Raw genomic sequence first — 16,722 nt, forward strand, 5'->3', positions numbered from 1 at the left:
TGAGTGCGGGTTAAGGGGTGAGGGGTGGGGAATCAGGTGGCCTAGTCCAACGCAGTGGCTTCAGGAAGGGGAGGCGTTGGTGCACTGGAGGGACATTAAGGGAGGGAGGGAAGGACCAAGAACGCCTCCCAGGTGCCGGGCCTGGTGCCTGGTGCTTGGAGATAGGGAAACTTGGGTGCACTTGATGGGGCTTAGACGCCCTGCTGCCTGCGGCTGGAAGTAGCCTCTCTCTCAGACCCCTGTCCTTCCTGCTGACTCCTCAACCTCCCAGGTTTCTATGGTCAACTCATTTTTGATTTCTGCTCTTCTGACTTAGGTGAACCACAGGGATTGGGGTAGGATTGTGCCCCAGAGACCATCTTCTGGACAGGGACTGCACGGGTGTCCTGTGACAACAAAAGGCAACATGGAGAGAAGAGTCCAGGAGGAGTGGAAAGGCAGGGGCCTGGAGAAGAGGGAGAAAGCCAGGCAGGCAGGACAGAGTAGGTGAGAGGGAAAGAGTAAGAGATGGGACCAAAGAGAGAGGAGCTCATATTTGCTGCGGGCCTTCTTGGCATAGTAGAGTGGCCCCTGCTCCCAGGCCCCGGGACAGGTGCCATTTGGGCAATCTTACCTGGAAGCTGATGTGTGTCAGTGTCACAGCGCCAGTGACAGAGATGTTATCCACACCGTGGAAGGGCATGCGGTGTGAATAGTTGGTAAAGAAGTTTCCATTCACCATCACCTGTCAACAGGAGCACATAGTCCAGGAGAGGGGTCCCAGATCAGGTCAGGGAGCACAATGGAGCACTAGGACCCCTGCTTCTAGAAATTAAGGTCTGTCCAGTTTTCACCTCCATCCCTTGTAGGTGGGGTCCCAGCCTTCGGAGCTGCTCTTGGTAAGGAACACACATGTGATCCCAAATGAAGCCAAACCCAGTCACCACTTGGCTCTAGTTTTGGCTTCTGAGTTCTTGTTTGATTATTGCTCTGGGTGTGTCTTTCTCAGCTCACCGGGGAAGCCATTTCAATGTGCTCATTTCAATGGGCATAAAGTGCTCCTGGGAGCAGAGGAGAGGGGGCCTCAGGTTGCACACTGAGGGCCTGGGAGCGCCCTTCACACAGAGAAGCACAGACACAGCCATCCTCTCCCCCAGCCCAGCAGCACTGCTCTGCCTGCAAGAGCAATGACTCCACCCGCAGCCCTGAGCCACCCCTGGGCCTGCAGAAGGGCTGCCACAGCATCACCCCAAACAGGGGTTGTCAGGGACCTGGAGCGGACAAGGCTGCAGCAGAGGATGGAAGTCACCTGGACCCGAGGCCAAAGAGCAGGTGGGGAGGGCAACTAGCTCTTATTTCCTGGTAACGGAAGCATCAGGTGCTGTGTAGGTGCAGGTGAAGGTGTGTTAACCTCCTCTGTTCTTTATAATGCCATTGCTTGGGTTATTATTTTAAAGCTCTTCTCTCCCTTATCAGTTTGGCTCAGTGGGTAGATCGTCAACCTGCAGACTGAAGGATCCCAGGTTCCATTTCAGTCAAGGGCACAAACTTTGGTTGCAGGCTCAATGTCTGTCCAGCCCAATTCTGGGCGCATGTGGGAGCCAACCAATTGATGTCTCTCTCACATTGATGTTTCTCTCTCTGTGTCTCTCCCCTTCCCTCCATAATCAATGAAAAAATGTTCTAAAAAATTAACGAAAATGAATGAATGAATGAATGAATGAATGAATAAAAGCTTCTCTCCAGGCCTGATAGAACTGGTGTCAGAGAGCAGGAGGGAGAGAGGAGAACCCTGCTCACCTGGAATCCAGAGCTCTGCACCAGGAAGCGGATCTCAAAGGGAATGCCCATCTGGAAGGGCATACACATCGTCCTCTCCTCATTTCCCCAGCGTCCTTTCTCCTTGGTGTTATAGACCACATACCCGCCCTCTTCAAACCGAGGGTTGAAGTGGAAGGCAATGTCCTTGTCACTGAAGCCGGTCTGAAAGTTCACAGCAAACCTAGGTGGACGGAAATCAGACAGTGTTCTGGTTTATGGACAAAGGCAGGAGCAGGAAGGCCAGGGACCTCTGACTTCCATGTGTGCCTGGGAACTTGCCTACAACCTGTGAGGCAGGTTGCACCCATCCCCTTTGCTGCTTTCTTTTTTGTTTACCTAATTTGCCCTTAGTGTGTTTTGTGTAATTATTACATTTTGCCCTTTTCAATATGACTTTCCAGAAATAAGCAGGAATGGGGTAAAGAACAATATTGAATGTAGCCTCAGGTCTTAGAAACTGATCTCACATTTGCATAAAGATGCAAATCCAGGAATAGGCCCAGAAGCAAGAGCCTCTCATGCCCAGTGGGCACTGGTTAGAGGCCAGCCCATGGCTGCTCAGTTGGGAAGCAAGAGAACAAATGGAGAGAACAAGTGACATTTTTGGGGTTTACCTACAAAGACGGTGTGTAACAGGGAAGGCATGGGAAGGATATGGGCTCTCCAGGCATGAGAACTTCCGGAATGTGTGTCTGTCCCTCATTGGAGGTTGGTGTGTGTCCCACACATGAGTTGTGGAGTGGTGTTCTAAAGTCCCTAGGACTGTACCCGACCCCAGCTGGTACCGTTTGTCATTTGGGTTGACCCTGAACCTCAAACACTACCCTCAAGTCTTCACACTGAGGGCGGGTGACTCCCTTCCTTTGGGGATGATTAGTGAGGTGGTGTTTAGGAATTCCCCAAACAAGTAAATTTCCATTCCTGTCTCTCTGCTTGGCAGGAAGCCCTCACCTTCAAAACCTCCTTTGGGTATAGATATGGCTCTAAGGCAGGGGTGAGGAACGTCAGGCCCGCGGGCCATATTAGGCCCGTGAAATCATTTGTCTGGCCCTGCCAAGGGATTAGGAATGAGTTACTTCAATGTTTGATCAAATATAGCAGGCTAAATTATAAGTTGATAATTCTGTATGGCCTCAGATGATGTTATAAATAGCAACTGGCCCTTGGCAAAAAAAAAAGGTTCCCGCCCTGTTCTAAGGTGAGGGACAGTCCAAGTAACACATCTCACAATAAACATCTGCCCTTTCCCAGACCCATGGCCTGAAGCCAGCCCCAATCCGAGGTTCTCCCCGAGGCATCACTGTCTACTCCAGCCTTCCCCTACCTCAGCATGAACGTTGTCCACACCCTGCCTCTTGGGGTCACTCTGTTGACCCCAACTAATGCACAGCACCCAGGGAAGGCCCCCACTTTTATATCTTCTGCTTCCCCCACAGAGCCAGGCACTACACCAAACCCGGAGGTGGCCCATTAGACATTCTACTCAATTCCTGCAGAGCCCATTTGGTGTCTCTGTGGAGGAGGCTGAGTTCTGAGGGCCTCCTCAATACCAGCTCCCTCTGGGGGCCCTCAGCCAGCAGAGAAGTTCCCTGGCTCAGAACCCAGCCAGCCCCACCATTTGGGGACACTAAGAGAAAAGGTGGCTCCCACTGACTCTAGAACCAGAAAACCGAGTCCAGATTCCTCTGTACATGAAGGCTATCGTTTCTGAAATATCTCTGGGTGTATCTGTCCCTCGGTGGTCACCCAGCTCCATTTCTCTGGTCCCAGGGATGATAGTACAAAAGCACCCATGGGAAGAAGTGGGGACAGTAGGACAGGAGACAGGCAGAGGGACAAGGAGAGAGAAGGGATGGAGGGTCAGAAGTGAGGGCTCAGCTTCCCCAATGGCAGGGTTTAGGGCCATCTGGGAGCCTCACCCTCCATGGCATCTCCTGGAGGCACTCAGGGCTCAGGGAGATGTCACAGGGTGAGCGTGCCTATGCCCACCTGGCAGGGAAGGCGATGGTGGACAAAGTCAACTAGAATCTACAAGTCGAGAAGAGGTAGGTCTGGGCCTGGGATGTGAAGGGGTCCAGAAGGTCCCCAGGCCCTGTGTGAGTTGATGAAAGGAGCACTGGGAACCAAAGACACCTGGGATTGAGACAGAGGCTTCCAAGAGAGGGCTGTGTGTGCAGAAAGGCTTCTGTGGGCACCGTGGGCTTCAGCAGGCAGCCACCAGGTGGGAGGGCCCCACCCAAATCAGGCAAGAGCCCCTCACCTCCTCACCACCCGGACCTCAGCTCCGGCAGCCAAGGCTGGGCATGCATTAGAGGGCACTTGGCCTCTGAGAAGATGGGAAAGTCTTCCCTGAGCCCCAAAGTCCCCTCTTGGGTGGGAGACAGTGCCGAGGAGATGTTTGTATTTTGAATTGCCTTCGTGTTTTCTAGGAATGAACTTGAAACAGAAAGAGACTGGATTACATTTGATGCCAAGTTTAAATATTTCCACATCAGCCAAACAAGGGCCACGGAGTAAGTGCAGGCCTTCATGGGGAGTAAAGGAGGCATTGTTTTTGCATCTCTGGGTCTTCGCGTGCAAAGTTCAACCCTAGCCCATAAACATCTGCCCCTGGGCTGGCACCAGACAGTGAGCTCCCGCTCTGCCTGTGTCTCTGGGAAGTCTATGTTAATGGTGTCCAGATGCTATTGGCAGAGGGCAGGGGTGCCATGCAGTGTTGGCAGGGACCGGGCCCTCCTTTTCAGCATCCCCTTAGCCAGGCACAAGCAGCTTGGACAGTGGCCATGGTTTGCTAAGGGACAGGCTGGGAAAATAATAGTCCAGGTACCTGGTTTCACGGGCATGAAGAGCCGTCCCATTGACAGTGATCTGCAGTCCGACCTGGAGGCCCCCTTGGATGGTCCCAGAGAAGGGGACGACCTGCAGGGAGAAGGCAGTCAGTTAGGGTTCTGCTCCCTTTGTCTGATCCCTTTGGAACTTGCTAGTGGCCAGGCTAGTGTGTTAAGCAATGTCCCAGGGGCCACATTCAGCTGTGAATTGGGAATATGGAATCTCAGCCTTATGGATCTTCCAGGCCTGTGAGGAATTGGACCTGAATCCAGGAAGTTACATGTTCACTCTGAGACTGATAAGGAGACCATGTGACCAGGAGCTGGCCTCCCTTGGAAGGAAGTGACAGCTTTCCAGAGGAGGAAGTAGCATGAAAGGGGGAGGAACCAGAGTCGTGAGAAAGGCTGCTGGATCACAGGCCAGGCTCTTAGCAAAGGCCCCAGGGCCCTGATTGAAAACTCAGAAACCCAAAAGACCAAGGAGGCCAGCAGCTTATCCTAAAGGATAAACCTTCTGCTCCCCTGAGAAAGCCAAGAAGGAGGCATCCTCCTGCACACCCACCATTGAATAATGTGACCATGACCTTTGCCCTCCCAGCCACCTCAGGTGGCAGCTGGTCCTGGATGCTCTGCAGCCTCCGGGCAGCCTCCTCTCCTGCTCCTGCTCCCCAGTCCCTCCCCAGGCCCTGGGCAACCTCCGAGGCCCTAGTGAGGTGTCTGCACGCCTCCCAGGCTCCATAGAGCCCACTTTGTCACATGCCCTTCCTGGGCCACTTGGAAGGAACTATGGTTATGGTGAGGCTTGCATCATTTCAGAGCCAGGCATCGCCCAGGTTGGGAGCCTCATTCTGCTGCTCATTTCCTGAGTGACCTCAGGAAGCTTATGTGGCCTCTTTGCCTCAGTTTCCTCATCTGTAACATAGGGATAAATCTTACCTTCTGTGTAAGATCCGTGATTTAGTGAGAAAAGGGCTGGGGAAGAGTCTGGCCATAGTGGGTAGCTCTACCACTCCCTTCCCTCTTGGTCTCTGAGCAAAATTCCAAAATTAATTTCTTCTTGACGTTTAAGCTAAACCCCAGGATGCCTTTGATCTGATGTGCTCTTATCCTGCATTAACCTAGGAGATTACTTGTAGCTCTTAGTCAATCTTCACATTTCAATAGTAGTTAAAGTCTTCTCTAACTTCTCCATTAAGTCAACACCCTAGAAAAATGAAATGCTTATAGGAGTCAGGGGGTGATGTCTATGAGGGAGATTGTCAGGTAGGGGGCAATAGGGAGAGCCAGATTCTATGACACAGTAGGTGCCATCTCTCTCATTTAAAAGGCCAGCGTCCTCTCAACTCTAACCTGGATGAATTAAGTAATTTAATTTCCTCACCTCTGCTGGGTCAGAGTTTGAGCTCAGCTCCTGGCCAGGCCCAGAGGCTGAGGCCTCTTTCCTCCTCTTCTTCTCTGGAGGTTCAGAGGGCTGAGCCAGGCCCCCGGGACAGAAAGGTCTCACTCCAGGGGGCCTCACCCCCATTCCTTGCCCAAGGAATGGTAGGAGTAGGAGTCTTTCAGCCAAAGAGGCTGCTGCCCCAAGGGTTCTGAGGTGCTTCTGGGGCCCATTTCCCTGGCTGTTTCTTGTTATCCTGGCAACAGCCCTGGCCATTATCAGGGCCACCCCTACAGATGGGGAAACTGAGCACAGAAGGTCTGGTAATGTGGCCAAAGCCACCAGCAGGTCTGTGATAGAATGGGGTATGGATCCCAGCAGCCATGCTGTGAAGCCCCACACAGGCTGCTTCTCAGGATGAAGCACAGACATCCTGGCTCCTGGCTCTCTGAGGGCTTCCCCAACCAAACAGCTAGTCCTGTCTTGTGTGTGGTTCCAGATTCTACCCTGGCCTCTGAGGAGGCTGGGCCAGATGCAGCCGGCAGGGCTTGGGCAAGGAATGGGGGTGAGGTCCCCGAGGCAGACCCTCATGGAGGTCAGCTGGTCAGCGGAACAGCCAGGCTGTGAGGTCTTCCTGGAACACTTTGGAGGAAGAGGGAGGTGACTCCTGACTGCGGGAAATTACTGGGTCACCCGGGGAGAGAGTGACTCTCTGGGATGGACGGGTTTGTCTGGAGCCTGTAGGGACTCCACACACCGTCCTTTTTGTTTGACGCCAAAGCCCTGGTTGGGTTTTTTGTTTATTTTATACTCACCCAATAATATGGTTTTTAATTTTAGAGAGGAAGAGAGAGAGAGAGAGAGAGAGAGAGAGAGAGAGAGAGAGAGAGAGAGAGAAAGAGAGAGAGAGAAAGAGAGAGAGAGATCCGTTGCCTCTGGATTGCACCCCAATAGAACACCAATCCCAAATCCTTTTGGTGATTAGGACGACACTCCAGCCAATGGAGCCATCTGCCAGGGCACCAAGGCCCAGTTTGAACTCTCTGCTGCCCTTTGGGACTGCCGTCTGATGTGCATAATTACTAGTAGCTTTTGGACCCAAGGATAGAAAAGTACAAACCAGTCACCATGAGAAGAAAGTGTCAGGGCCTAGAAGGAGGTCTGGGATCCCCCATCTGACAGACAATGAGCCTAAGGGGACAACTTCTGACCCTGAGCCTCCGCACACACACTTGAGGCAGCAACAGGGCCTGGCCCACTTTCTGCAGCTCCACCTGCAGAGCCTTTTCAAGGTGAGCCCAGGGCCATGCCAGGGCCCCTGCCCAGGGCGGTTGGAGTGTGAGGCCCAGGTAGCTTCCCCCTCAGCACTGTGTCGCCCACCTGCCTACCCTGTACCCCACCCAGGAGGGGTCCTGTGATCCACCTCCCGGCCCTCGGGAAACTCTTTGCCGAGGCTCAGAGAGGCTTCCATGGGCCGGTCCAGGGCACAGTGACCTCCTGGGCCTGGGGCTGCCACCTGCCTGCCTTCCCCCATGACTGCCCCCCTGTGGGCATCTCCCGTTTGGGGTAAACAAGGCACCCTCCTTCTCCACCGTCTGGGACATCTGTTAAGTGGCCTCTACGTCTCTGAGTCTCAGGTTCTCATGGATGGCGTGGGGATAATAAATATCAAAGGGTTTAAATATGACCATCCAGACAGGGCCCTCACATCAAGGTGACCTTGATGTTCCCTGCCCTTTGCATCCCACACTGCAGGGCAGCCCCCTCCTCCCTCACTCCCCAGAGGGCCCCTCTGCACACACCCTGGACCTGCCCTGTTAACTCACCCCAGGGAGCAGACACCCCTCAGAGGTCTTCCCTGCTGCCCCCAGACTCTGAGCCATGCTGCACACTTCTACAGCCCCACCGCGTGCCAGGCACCGTTCACACACCCTAGATATGCTACCTCCATCCTCACCCCAATCCTGGGAGGCGGCTCAAGGATTACCCCTATTTTACAGATGTGGAAACTGAGGCCCAGAGAGCTAACAGCAGCTCGCCTGAGGCCACCTGGCTAGGAAACGGCTGAACCCAGGGAGGCCATCTCCTAACCAGGCCTGGCTGCTGGGCTCCCCGGAAGCCCTGCTGACTTCCCCTTTCATCCCAACAGAGCCCACTCTTCCAGTGCTGCCCAGTGCCCTCCTGCCCTCAGCACCCAGGACAGGTCAGGCATCCAGAGGGAGTTCAGCACCATCTGTGCAATGCACCAGTGCGGTGATTATCACCCCTGGGTCCTGAGAGGCAGGTGAGACCGGCCCGGGGCAGAGGTTCTGTCAGGATTGCATCATTGGCCCCCCAAGTCCCCTCTGCCACCCCAGTCTGGTTTCCTAGGAGACACAGCGTGGCTTCCCTGCAAGGCATCCAGTCAGCCCTGCAGCATCACCTGTGCCCCCAGACTGGGAACTCACTGGATTCATGAAGGAAAGCGGGACACTGCCGAGGGCCATCTCTCCACCACCTCTGTGTTCACGGCTGCTCCTCACACAGCCAGGCAGTTCTCTTCCCGGAAAGGACTTCGCTGTGAGACAGAAACCAGAACTATTTGGCACTTTTTCCATGAGGAGGAGCCAGAATAGCTACAGGGTTTCAGTTTTGTAAGTTAAAAAAAGATTTGTGGATGGATGGAAGGGACATGTCAGAGTGGGAACATTTTTCCTCTGCCTTATAATTAAATGGATATGAGACAGATTAACAGGAGAAACACCAAATATAATGGTGCATGTACAAGGGCTCCATGAGGATATGAGGCCCACAGGCAGGCAGACAGTTGAGGCTCAGATGCTGCCCTAAGGTCAGGGGGAGGAGGAGAGGCCTGGGACTTCCCAGGGAAGGAAGACAAGTCACAGAGAGATGGGAAGAGCAAAGCCCAGGATGCTGGGGTGATGGCACAGCAGCCCTGGGTCCTGGCCCTCCTCCCGGGCTTGGTGGGGACGGGTGAGGGCCTGTGGCCCCAGAGGCTGCACTTCTGTGCGTTGGGGCTGAGGCATCTGGTTGTAGATGAGACATTGCCCAAGGCTTAGCTCTTCCTTTGTTTTTGCTCCAATAAATCTTGCCACCAGACCTCACATCCTTCTCCGCGTGTATCCCTGACCTGTGTTTGCTGCGGGCCATGGAATAATCCTATTTCCACCGGCAAAATGAGAACTAAGAGGTGAATTTGGGAATTGCCCCCTTCCCAACACTAGACTAATCAGGACAGTAAGGTTCTGTTGTAAAGATAGACAAATAGATCAGACAGAATAGAAAATTCTGAAATAGACCCACACATATGTGTTCCACTGATGTTCAATAGAGGCACCAAAGCAATTCAATGTGGAAGGCAATTCAAAGTAGCAAATGGCGTTACACAAATTAGCTGTGTGAAGGGAAAAAAGAAACCTGGATTTATACCTCATGCCACACCCAAAAAATAAACTGGAAATGGATCATAGATGTAAATGCAAAAGTTAAAACTATAACGCTTTTAGGGGGGAAAATAGGAGGCAATCTGTAACCTGAGGATAAGCAAAGCCTTCCTGAACGGAACCTGAAAGGAGCCATAAAGAAGAGGAAAGACACAGTGGACTTCACAACGTGAAAGCTCCTGCGCATCAGCCTGCTGACCCAGCTCCAAGGACAAAGAGGGCCAGGCTCCTTGCTCACGGGAATACGGAGCAGCTGGAACGCTGCACGATGGTCCTGACAGCGCACAATGCACATCGCATTGGCAGTGGCTCTGGTAGCTCCTGCTACAGTTAAATGCACCTTCGCTATGACCTAGACAAGTGGTTGGCAAACTGTGGCTCTCGAGCCATATGAGGCTCTTTGGCCCCTTGAGTGTGTCTCTTCCACAAAATACCATGTGCGGGTACGCACGTACAGTGCGATTGAAACTTCGTGGCCCATGCACTGAAGTCTGTTTTCTGCCTGGGCGAGTCTATATTGAAGAAGTGGCGTTGGAACACTCAAGGGGCCAAAGAGCCCCATGTAGCTCGAAAATCACCGTTTGCCAACCACTAACCTAGACATTTCACTTCCAGGTATTTATTCCAAGGGAGTGAAGTCATATGTCCACACATAGGCCAATATAGCCATAGAGTAATAGAAAACTATTCTATATAATAAAAGGATAACATGCAAATTGACCAAATGGCAGAATGACCAATGGCCGGGGGGGCGGGGAGGTCGTGGGGAGGTGGGCACAGGCTAGCAAGTTGGTAGTGCCAGGCCAGCCAAAGCAGGTGCCAACATATATAATAAGGATATTATATATTGTTCTATAGAATAGAATATATATTCTATAATATATAATATCCTTAATATATATAGGATAACACTCAGGAGATGGGGCAAATAGCAATATTAAAATATTTTTTCTAATTAATTCAATTTCAGTGTGCAGGAATTTGTGAAATGGGCCACTAGTATAGTAGTAAAAGCTACCAGTAAACACAATATAGAGAAGTCTCAAAAATATTGTACTAAGAAAAAGAAAGCAGACACACAACATACACACAGAATACTTCCAATTACATGAGTTTCTAGAAGAGGCACAAGTCATCTGTGAGGAAAGAAATCAAACAGGGGTTACCCCCGGGAGGAGTAGGGGTTGCCTGGGAAGGGGCCGGAGGGATCTCTCTGGGGTGACAGAACTGTTCTCTTTCTATTTTTTCTTTATATTTCAAAGAAAATCCTCACCTGAGGAAATTTTTCCATTGCTTTTCAAAGAGAGTGGAAGGGAGGGAGGGAGGGGAGAGAGAGAGAGAAAGAGAGAGAAAGAGAGAGAGGGAGAGAGGAATATCAATGTAAGAGAGACACATCATCTGCTTGCCTCTGCACCAGCCCCAACCAGGGGCAGGGAGCAAACCCACAACCTAGGTACATGCCCTTGACTGGGAATTGAACCTGAGACCCTTCTGTGCATGAGCAGATGCTCTAACTGCTGAGCCACAGAGGCCAGGGCTATGTTCTCTTTCTTGACAACAGAAGGGTTACTAGGGTGTCGGCACTTGTTAAAACTCACCAAACTCTATACTTAAGTTCTCTGCTTTTCACTTGTAGGCAAAGCACACCTTAATTTCTTTAAAAAAAAAAGTAGTTTCAGAGAGGCCCAAGGGACTCAACTAGGTGTGTATTTAAAAACAAAAACCAAACCAATGAAAGGCCAAAAACCAGGCCTTGCTGTGTGTCGGCAGAGGGCCTGTGAAGACAGTGAAGCCGTGTGTCCCTGAGAAGAAAGCACCCAATGTGAGGCCCACGAATCGTCTTCCAGACTGGCTCCCCTGCCCCGGGACTCTCCAGGGGAACCATCGACCTGCTTTGTGAGGGTCACCCGCCATCAGCAAAACGTTTGCACTGCCTCAGTGAAGTCCTCCCCCTAGCTCTCACACTCTCTTAGCCTCTTCTTGGCAAAGACTGGCCTCGCTCAGGAATTACCGGGAAACCCAGAAAAGAGCTCCTCCTACATGGAATCTCACCCACCCCACTGGGCCTGCTGCCTGAGGAACAAGGTGCTAGAGCACATGTGTCAAACACAAGGCCCGCGGGCCAAATCCAGCCCGCCAGGCCTTGCACTGTGGCCCGCACCGCGCTGTCATCACTGCACTCCGCTGTCAGTTTATGACATTGTCAGTTTATGACTGTTCAGTAAACCATTCGGCCCGCGATTTAGGCTGGATTTTAGATTTTGGCCCCTTCTCTGATTGAGTTCGACACCCCTATGCTAGAGGAACAAGGTGCTAGAGCCCTGGCCAGGGCCTCCAGCCAGCGGGAATTGAAACTGAACATTCCTTTGGAAATGTGGAAGGAGGGAGGAGGCTTGGCTTGGGAGCAGCTCCTCTGTCTGGCAGAGAAGGGCCTGGGAGGGCAAGGGGGCAGGCTTCTCCCCAGTGCGGCCCGCAGGCCCTTCTCACACCGTTCTCCTCACAGAGCCGGGCTGCTCAGGCCTCTGCCTGATGGGAAGGAGTTGAAACTATTCAGAGGTCAGGACATCTCCTGAAGTCAACCGTTTTCAAGGAAAGTGGAGAACGGGGGGTGCAGACTCTGCCACTGCCCCAAGTATGCCCAACCCTGGGGGCAGGAGAGAAACATTCAGCAGGTGATACTCGCCTTGGGGACCCAAGACTCTCCCAGAGCCTGGGGTTGGGTGGGTGAGGTTAAGGCCGGATACCTGCCTTTTCTTGTCTTACTTTTTTTTTTTTTTTTTTTTAATATATTTTTATTGATTTCGGAAAGGAAGGGAGAGGGAGAGAGAGATAGAAACAACTATGATGAGAGAATCATTGACTGCCTGCCTCCTGCTCACCCCTTACTGAGATTGAGTCCACAACCTGGGCATGTGCCCTTGACCAGAATCGAACCTGGGACCCTTCAGTCTGCAGACTAATGCTCTTTCCACTGAGCCAAGCCAGCCAGGGCAGGATACCTGCCTTTTCAACAAACACTCCACGTAGGTTTGGGAGGACCCAAATGACAAATTTGGGGGCATCTTTAAGAAAAAAAGAGTACCGTGCTTTACTGAAATAGAGGAACAAGGTGCTAGAGCCCTGGCCAGGGCCCACACGCTGGCAGCCCAGCCTCCCAGGCCTGCCTGTGAGAGGATTCTGAGGAGAGAGGGAAGTGAAACTCAGATTAGGAGTTCCGGTTAGCAGCTCATTTACAGCGATTCCTGAGCCCTTGCTGATGCCCTGCCCTGAGTGTGACTCTGGGGACTATAGGCCAAGAGCAATTTTTTCCTTTCCCTCAAAAGTTCCATAGGTCATTGGGATTGGTGGTGATAACAATTATTCACCGCATTAATGTGCTGAGAGGGAAGTGCCTTCCCCTGGGCATACCAGCTGGGTGAAGCCTGGTCAGCTGCTTTAATTCTCTAAGCCTCCTTTCCTCATCTGGGAGGTGGAGCCAGTCACAAGCTTTGTCACAAGGTGGTTGTGAGGGTGAAAGGAACTAACGCTCACGCTCCGGAGGCACTGAAGTCGAAGCCTGGCAGGGAGGGAGCACCCCGGGAATCAGGGCTGTGTTTTCCTATGTCTTACTTGTGGGCGCTGAGGCCAGGATGGGGCTCAGAGAGGGCCATGGTCCTTGGGTGAGTTTGAAGGGTTGGCGGTATCCCTTCCATAGACGGCGGGAACAGGAGTGGGAGAGCATGCAGCCCCTCGGATCGAGCACACTCAGCATCACTGTTCGCTCACCCTCCGCACCGGGGAGCCCATGGGAGCAAACACTGCAAGGATCAGTGTGGTATCAGTTAGCCGGTGCATAGCTGCCTCTGCCTTTAGTCCCAGTGTGACTAGCCTGGGCCTGGCCTTACTTCCCAGTTCCCTTTAAATAAATGTATCAGCATTTATTATTATTATTATTACTTTAATAAACAACAGAAATGTATTTCCCACAGCTATGGGGGCTGGATCTGAGGTCGGGGCATCAGCACGGTGGGGTGAGGGCCCTCTTGAGGGCTGTAGATTTCTCACATGGCGGACGGGGTGAGGGAGCTCTGTGAGATCTCTTTAAGAAGAGCACTAATCCCAGGGCTCCAGCTTTAGGACTTAAGCACCTCCCACAGGGCACCTCCAAATCCCATCCCATTGGGCAATAGGGTTTCAACATAGGAATGTTGAAAAGACACGAACATTCAGACCATAGCAGCTGCCAGTAGTAGAGTTCTCCACACAGTAACTGTTCTCAATGCCCTTGCTTATTAATATCAGCTATGTCATTTCTGAATGTTTATTTTTGATTGAATTTGTTGGGGTGACACTGGTCAATTAAGTTTTTCAGGTTCCAGAGGTCCAATTCTGTGACAGGTCATCTCGGTCTTGCATTGTGCATTCACCATCCCAAGTCCAGTCTCCTTCCATCACCACTTATGCCCCCACCCTTTACCCTCTTCTACCGCCCAAGCCCCCCTGCATTTATTTGTCCTTGTAGCTGGTTCAGCAGGCTGATGCACAGGAGCTTTCACTTTGTGTCTCTTTCCTCGTCTTTATGGCTCCTTTCAGGTTCCATTCAGGAAGGCTTTGCTTATCCTCAGGTTTTAAATTGCCTCCTATTCTCCCCCCCTAAAAACGTTATAATTTTAGCTTTTGCATTTACATCTATGATCCATTTCCAGTTTATTTTTTGTGTGTGACATGAGGTATAGATTCAGGTTTCTTTTTTCCCTACACACAGCTAATTTGTGTAACGCCATTTGCTACTTTGTTTTTTGTGTTGTTGTTTTTTAAATAAATCTTTATTGTACAGATTATTACAAATGTAATCCTCTTCCCCCCCTCAATTGCTCCCCTCCACCAGGTTCCCACCCCACCCTCTGTCCTTTCCCCACCCCCCATTGTCCTCATCCATAGGTGCACAGTTTTTGTTCAGTCTCTTCACCCACCCCCACTCCCCTTTTCCCCGAGAATTGTCAGTCCACTCCCCTTCCATACCTCTGATTCTATTATATTCACCAGTTAATTTTGTTCATCAGATTTTTTAATTCCCTTGGTTTTTAGATTCACTTGTTGATAGTTACGTATTTGTTGATCATAATTTTTATCTTTATCTTCTTCCTCTTCCTAAATAACCTCCTTCAGCAATTCATATAATTCTGGTTTGGCAGTGATGAACTCTTTTAGCTTCTTTTTATTTGTGAAGCTCTTTAACTGTCCTTTGATTCTGAGTGATAGCTTTGCTGGATACATTATCTTTGGCTGTAGGTTCTTGCTATTCATCACCTTGAATATTTCTTGCCATTTCCATCTGGCCTGCATGGTTTCTGTTGAGAAATCAGCTGACAATTGTATGGGTGTTCCTTTATAGGTAACTACCTGCTTTTCTCTTGCTGCTTTTAATATTCTCTCTTTGTCTTTTGCTCTTGGAATTTTAATTATGATGTGTCTTGGTGTGGTCCTCCTTGGATTCCTTTTGTTTGGGGTTCTGCAGGCTTCCTGGACTTGTAAGTCTATTTCTTTCCCCAGGTGGGGGAAGTTTTCTGTCACTATTTCTTCCAGTATTCTTTCCCGTATCTTGCTCTCTCTCTTCTTCTGGAATCCCCATAATTCTGATGTTGGTTCGCTTGAAATTGTCCCAGAGGTTTCTTACACTATCTTCAACTTTCTGGATTCTCTTATCTTCTCCCTTCTGCAGAGGAGTGTCCTCTGGCTCTTCGTATTCTAAATCTTTGTCTTGATTCTTGTGATCTTCCAGTCTGTTTTTAGGACTTTGTATAATATTTTTTATTTCAGACAATGTTTTCTTCATTTCTTGTTGATCCCTTATTATTTCTAGTTGCTCCCTTTTCATATCCTCATAGGTCTTATTTATTTTATCGGCCTTTTTTAGGATGTTGTTGAATAACCTTATAACTGTAGTTTTGAACTCAATGTCCAATCTTTTCTTTTCCTCCATCTCCTTCCTTTGTCTCCTTCCTCTTGTCTGCATTTTAGTTGTTTCCGTGATTTGATGAAATAGCTTTGTGTTCTAGGTGTTCTGGTAGAGCCCAGTAACACAGCCTTCCCAGTTACCTGCGGTGGACAGTCTTGGTGTAGCCCTTTGTGGGCTGTGTGTGCAGTCTTGTTGTTAAGCCTTGCTTATTGTTGGTATCACTGGGAAGCGTTGATCTCCAAGACAATTGGCTGTGAGGATCAGCAGTGTCTCAGCTAGGAGGGCTTCTGTACTTCTCTTGGATAGGGTGGAGTCTCGGGGTGGCACAGACAATCTTTGGTTCCCTGTCAGTCTCGCCTTAGAAAAGAACTGTTCTCGGAGAGTTTTGGAAGATTGGTTGCAGGCGTGTGTCCCTCTTTGGTAAAGGCACAGACAAGCTTTGGATTCCTGCCAGTCCCTCCTTAGAGAAAGCCAGCTTCTGGGAGAGCTTTTGTGCTCAGCCACAGATGGGGCAGAGTCTCAGGTTGGTGCAGACAAACTTTGTTTTCCCTTGGGATCCTCCCCAAATCTCGCAGTAATGGCCTCTGGCTTCACACACATCCGAGAGATCTCTGCCCACTGCCTGACAGTCTGGCCTCTCCCTGTCTGGGGCCATCTATCAGAGCAATAGGCTGATTCTGTTTTCCTCTCGAACAAAAAAGCCAGTTGTGCATTAGCTGTCTGCCCTCTCCATGCTCCGGGAGTAAGCCAGTAGCGAACTCAGCCTGCCCGCCCTCTCTGCGCCAGGAGTAAATCAGCAGCAATCTAGGTCCGGCCCCTCCTCTCCGTGCGCCCAGAGTAAGCCAGCGCAGCGCCTTTTCGCACACACAGTTCTCCATACCTTCACAGTTCCTGAGGTTCAGTGTGCCTTCTCTCTCCTTCCCAGATGGCAGAGCCTCCTCTCAGCTAGCCGTCTGGTACTTCAGGGCAATGCCTCCCCTGTTTTTCAGTTCTAAATTCAAATTTGTTGTGGTAGGCTGCATACGGGTGTCTACCCTATGCCACCATCTTGGTTTCTCCCCCATTTGCTACTTTGAATTGCCTTTCCATATTGAATTGCTTTGGTGCCTCTATTGGAAATCAATGGAAAACATATGTGTGGGTCTATTTCAGAACTTTCAATTCTGTCCGATCTATTTGTCTGTCTTTACAACAGAACCTTACTGTCCTGATTAGTCTAGTGTTGGGAAGGGGGCAATTCCCAAGTTCACTTCTTAGTTCTCATTTTGCCTGAGGAAATAGGGTTGTTCCACAGGCTCCCAGCAAACACACGTCAGGGATACACACGGAGAAGGA

The 16,722-nt window shown here is 50.8% G+C and overlaps 1 protein-coding gene across 4 annotated transcripts in view; it reads right to left on the reverse strand.

The window, feature by feature from the left end:
- The window catches only part of LOC311611040 (galectin-9-like), a 47,048-nt gene extending 33,807 nt beyond the window's left edge, over nt 1-13,241 (reverse strand). For 2 of the 4 annotated variants that reach the window (XM_084862755.1, XM_084862754.1), the window contains exons 1-5: nt 13,059-13,185; nt 8,454-8,563; nt 4,628-4,719; nt 1,780-1,981; nt 614-724 (exon numbers count right to left, since the gene is read on the reverse strand). In XM_084862755.1, the coding sequence (XP_084718881.1) occupies nt 614-724; nt 1,780-1,981; nt 4,628-4,719; nt 8,454-8,563; nt 13,059-13,170 (627 nt within the window). In that variant the 5' untranslated portion in view covers nt 13,171-13,185. Of the gene's footprint in view, nt 1-613; nt 725-1,779; nt 1,982-4,627; nt 4,720-8,453; nt 8,564-11,047; nt 11,074-13,058 lie in introns of those variants that run through there. The other 2 variants (XM_084862759.1, XM_084862756.1) reach the window with 2 other exon arrangements.
- Nucleotides 13,242-16,722: the final 3,481 nt, after the last annotated feature.

Source organism: Pipistrellus hanaki (assembly GCF_964339955.1).
Source record: "Pipistrellus hanaki genome assembly, chromosome: 16".
Lineage (NCBI taxonomy): Eukaryota > Metazoa > Chordata > Mammalia > Chiroptera > Vespertilionidae > Pipistrellus > Pipistrellus hanaki.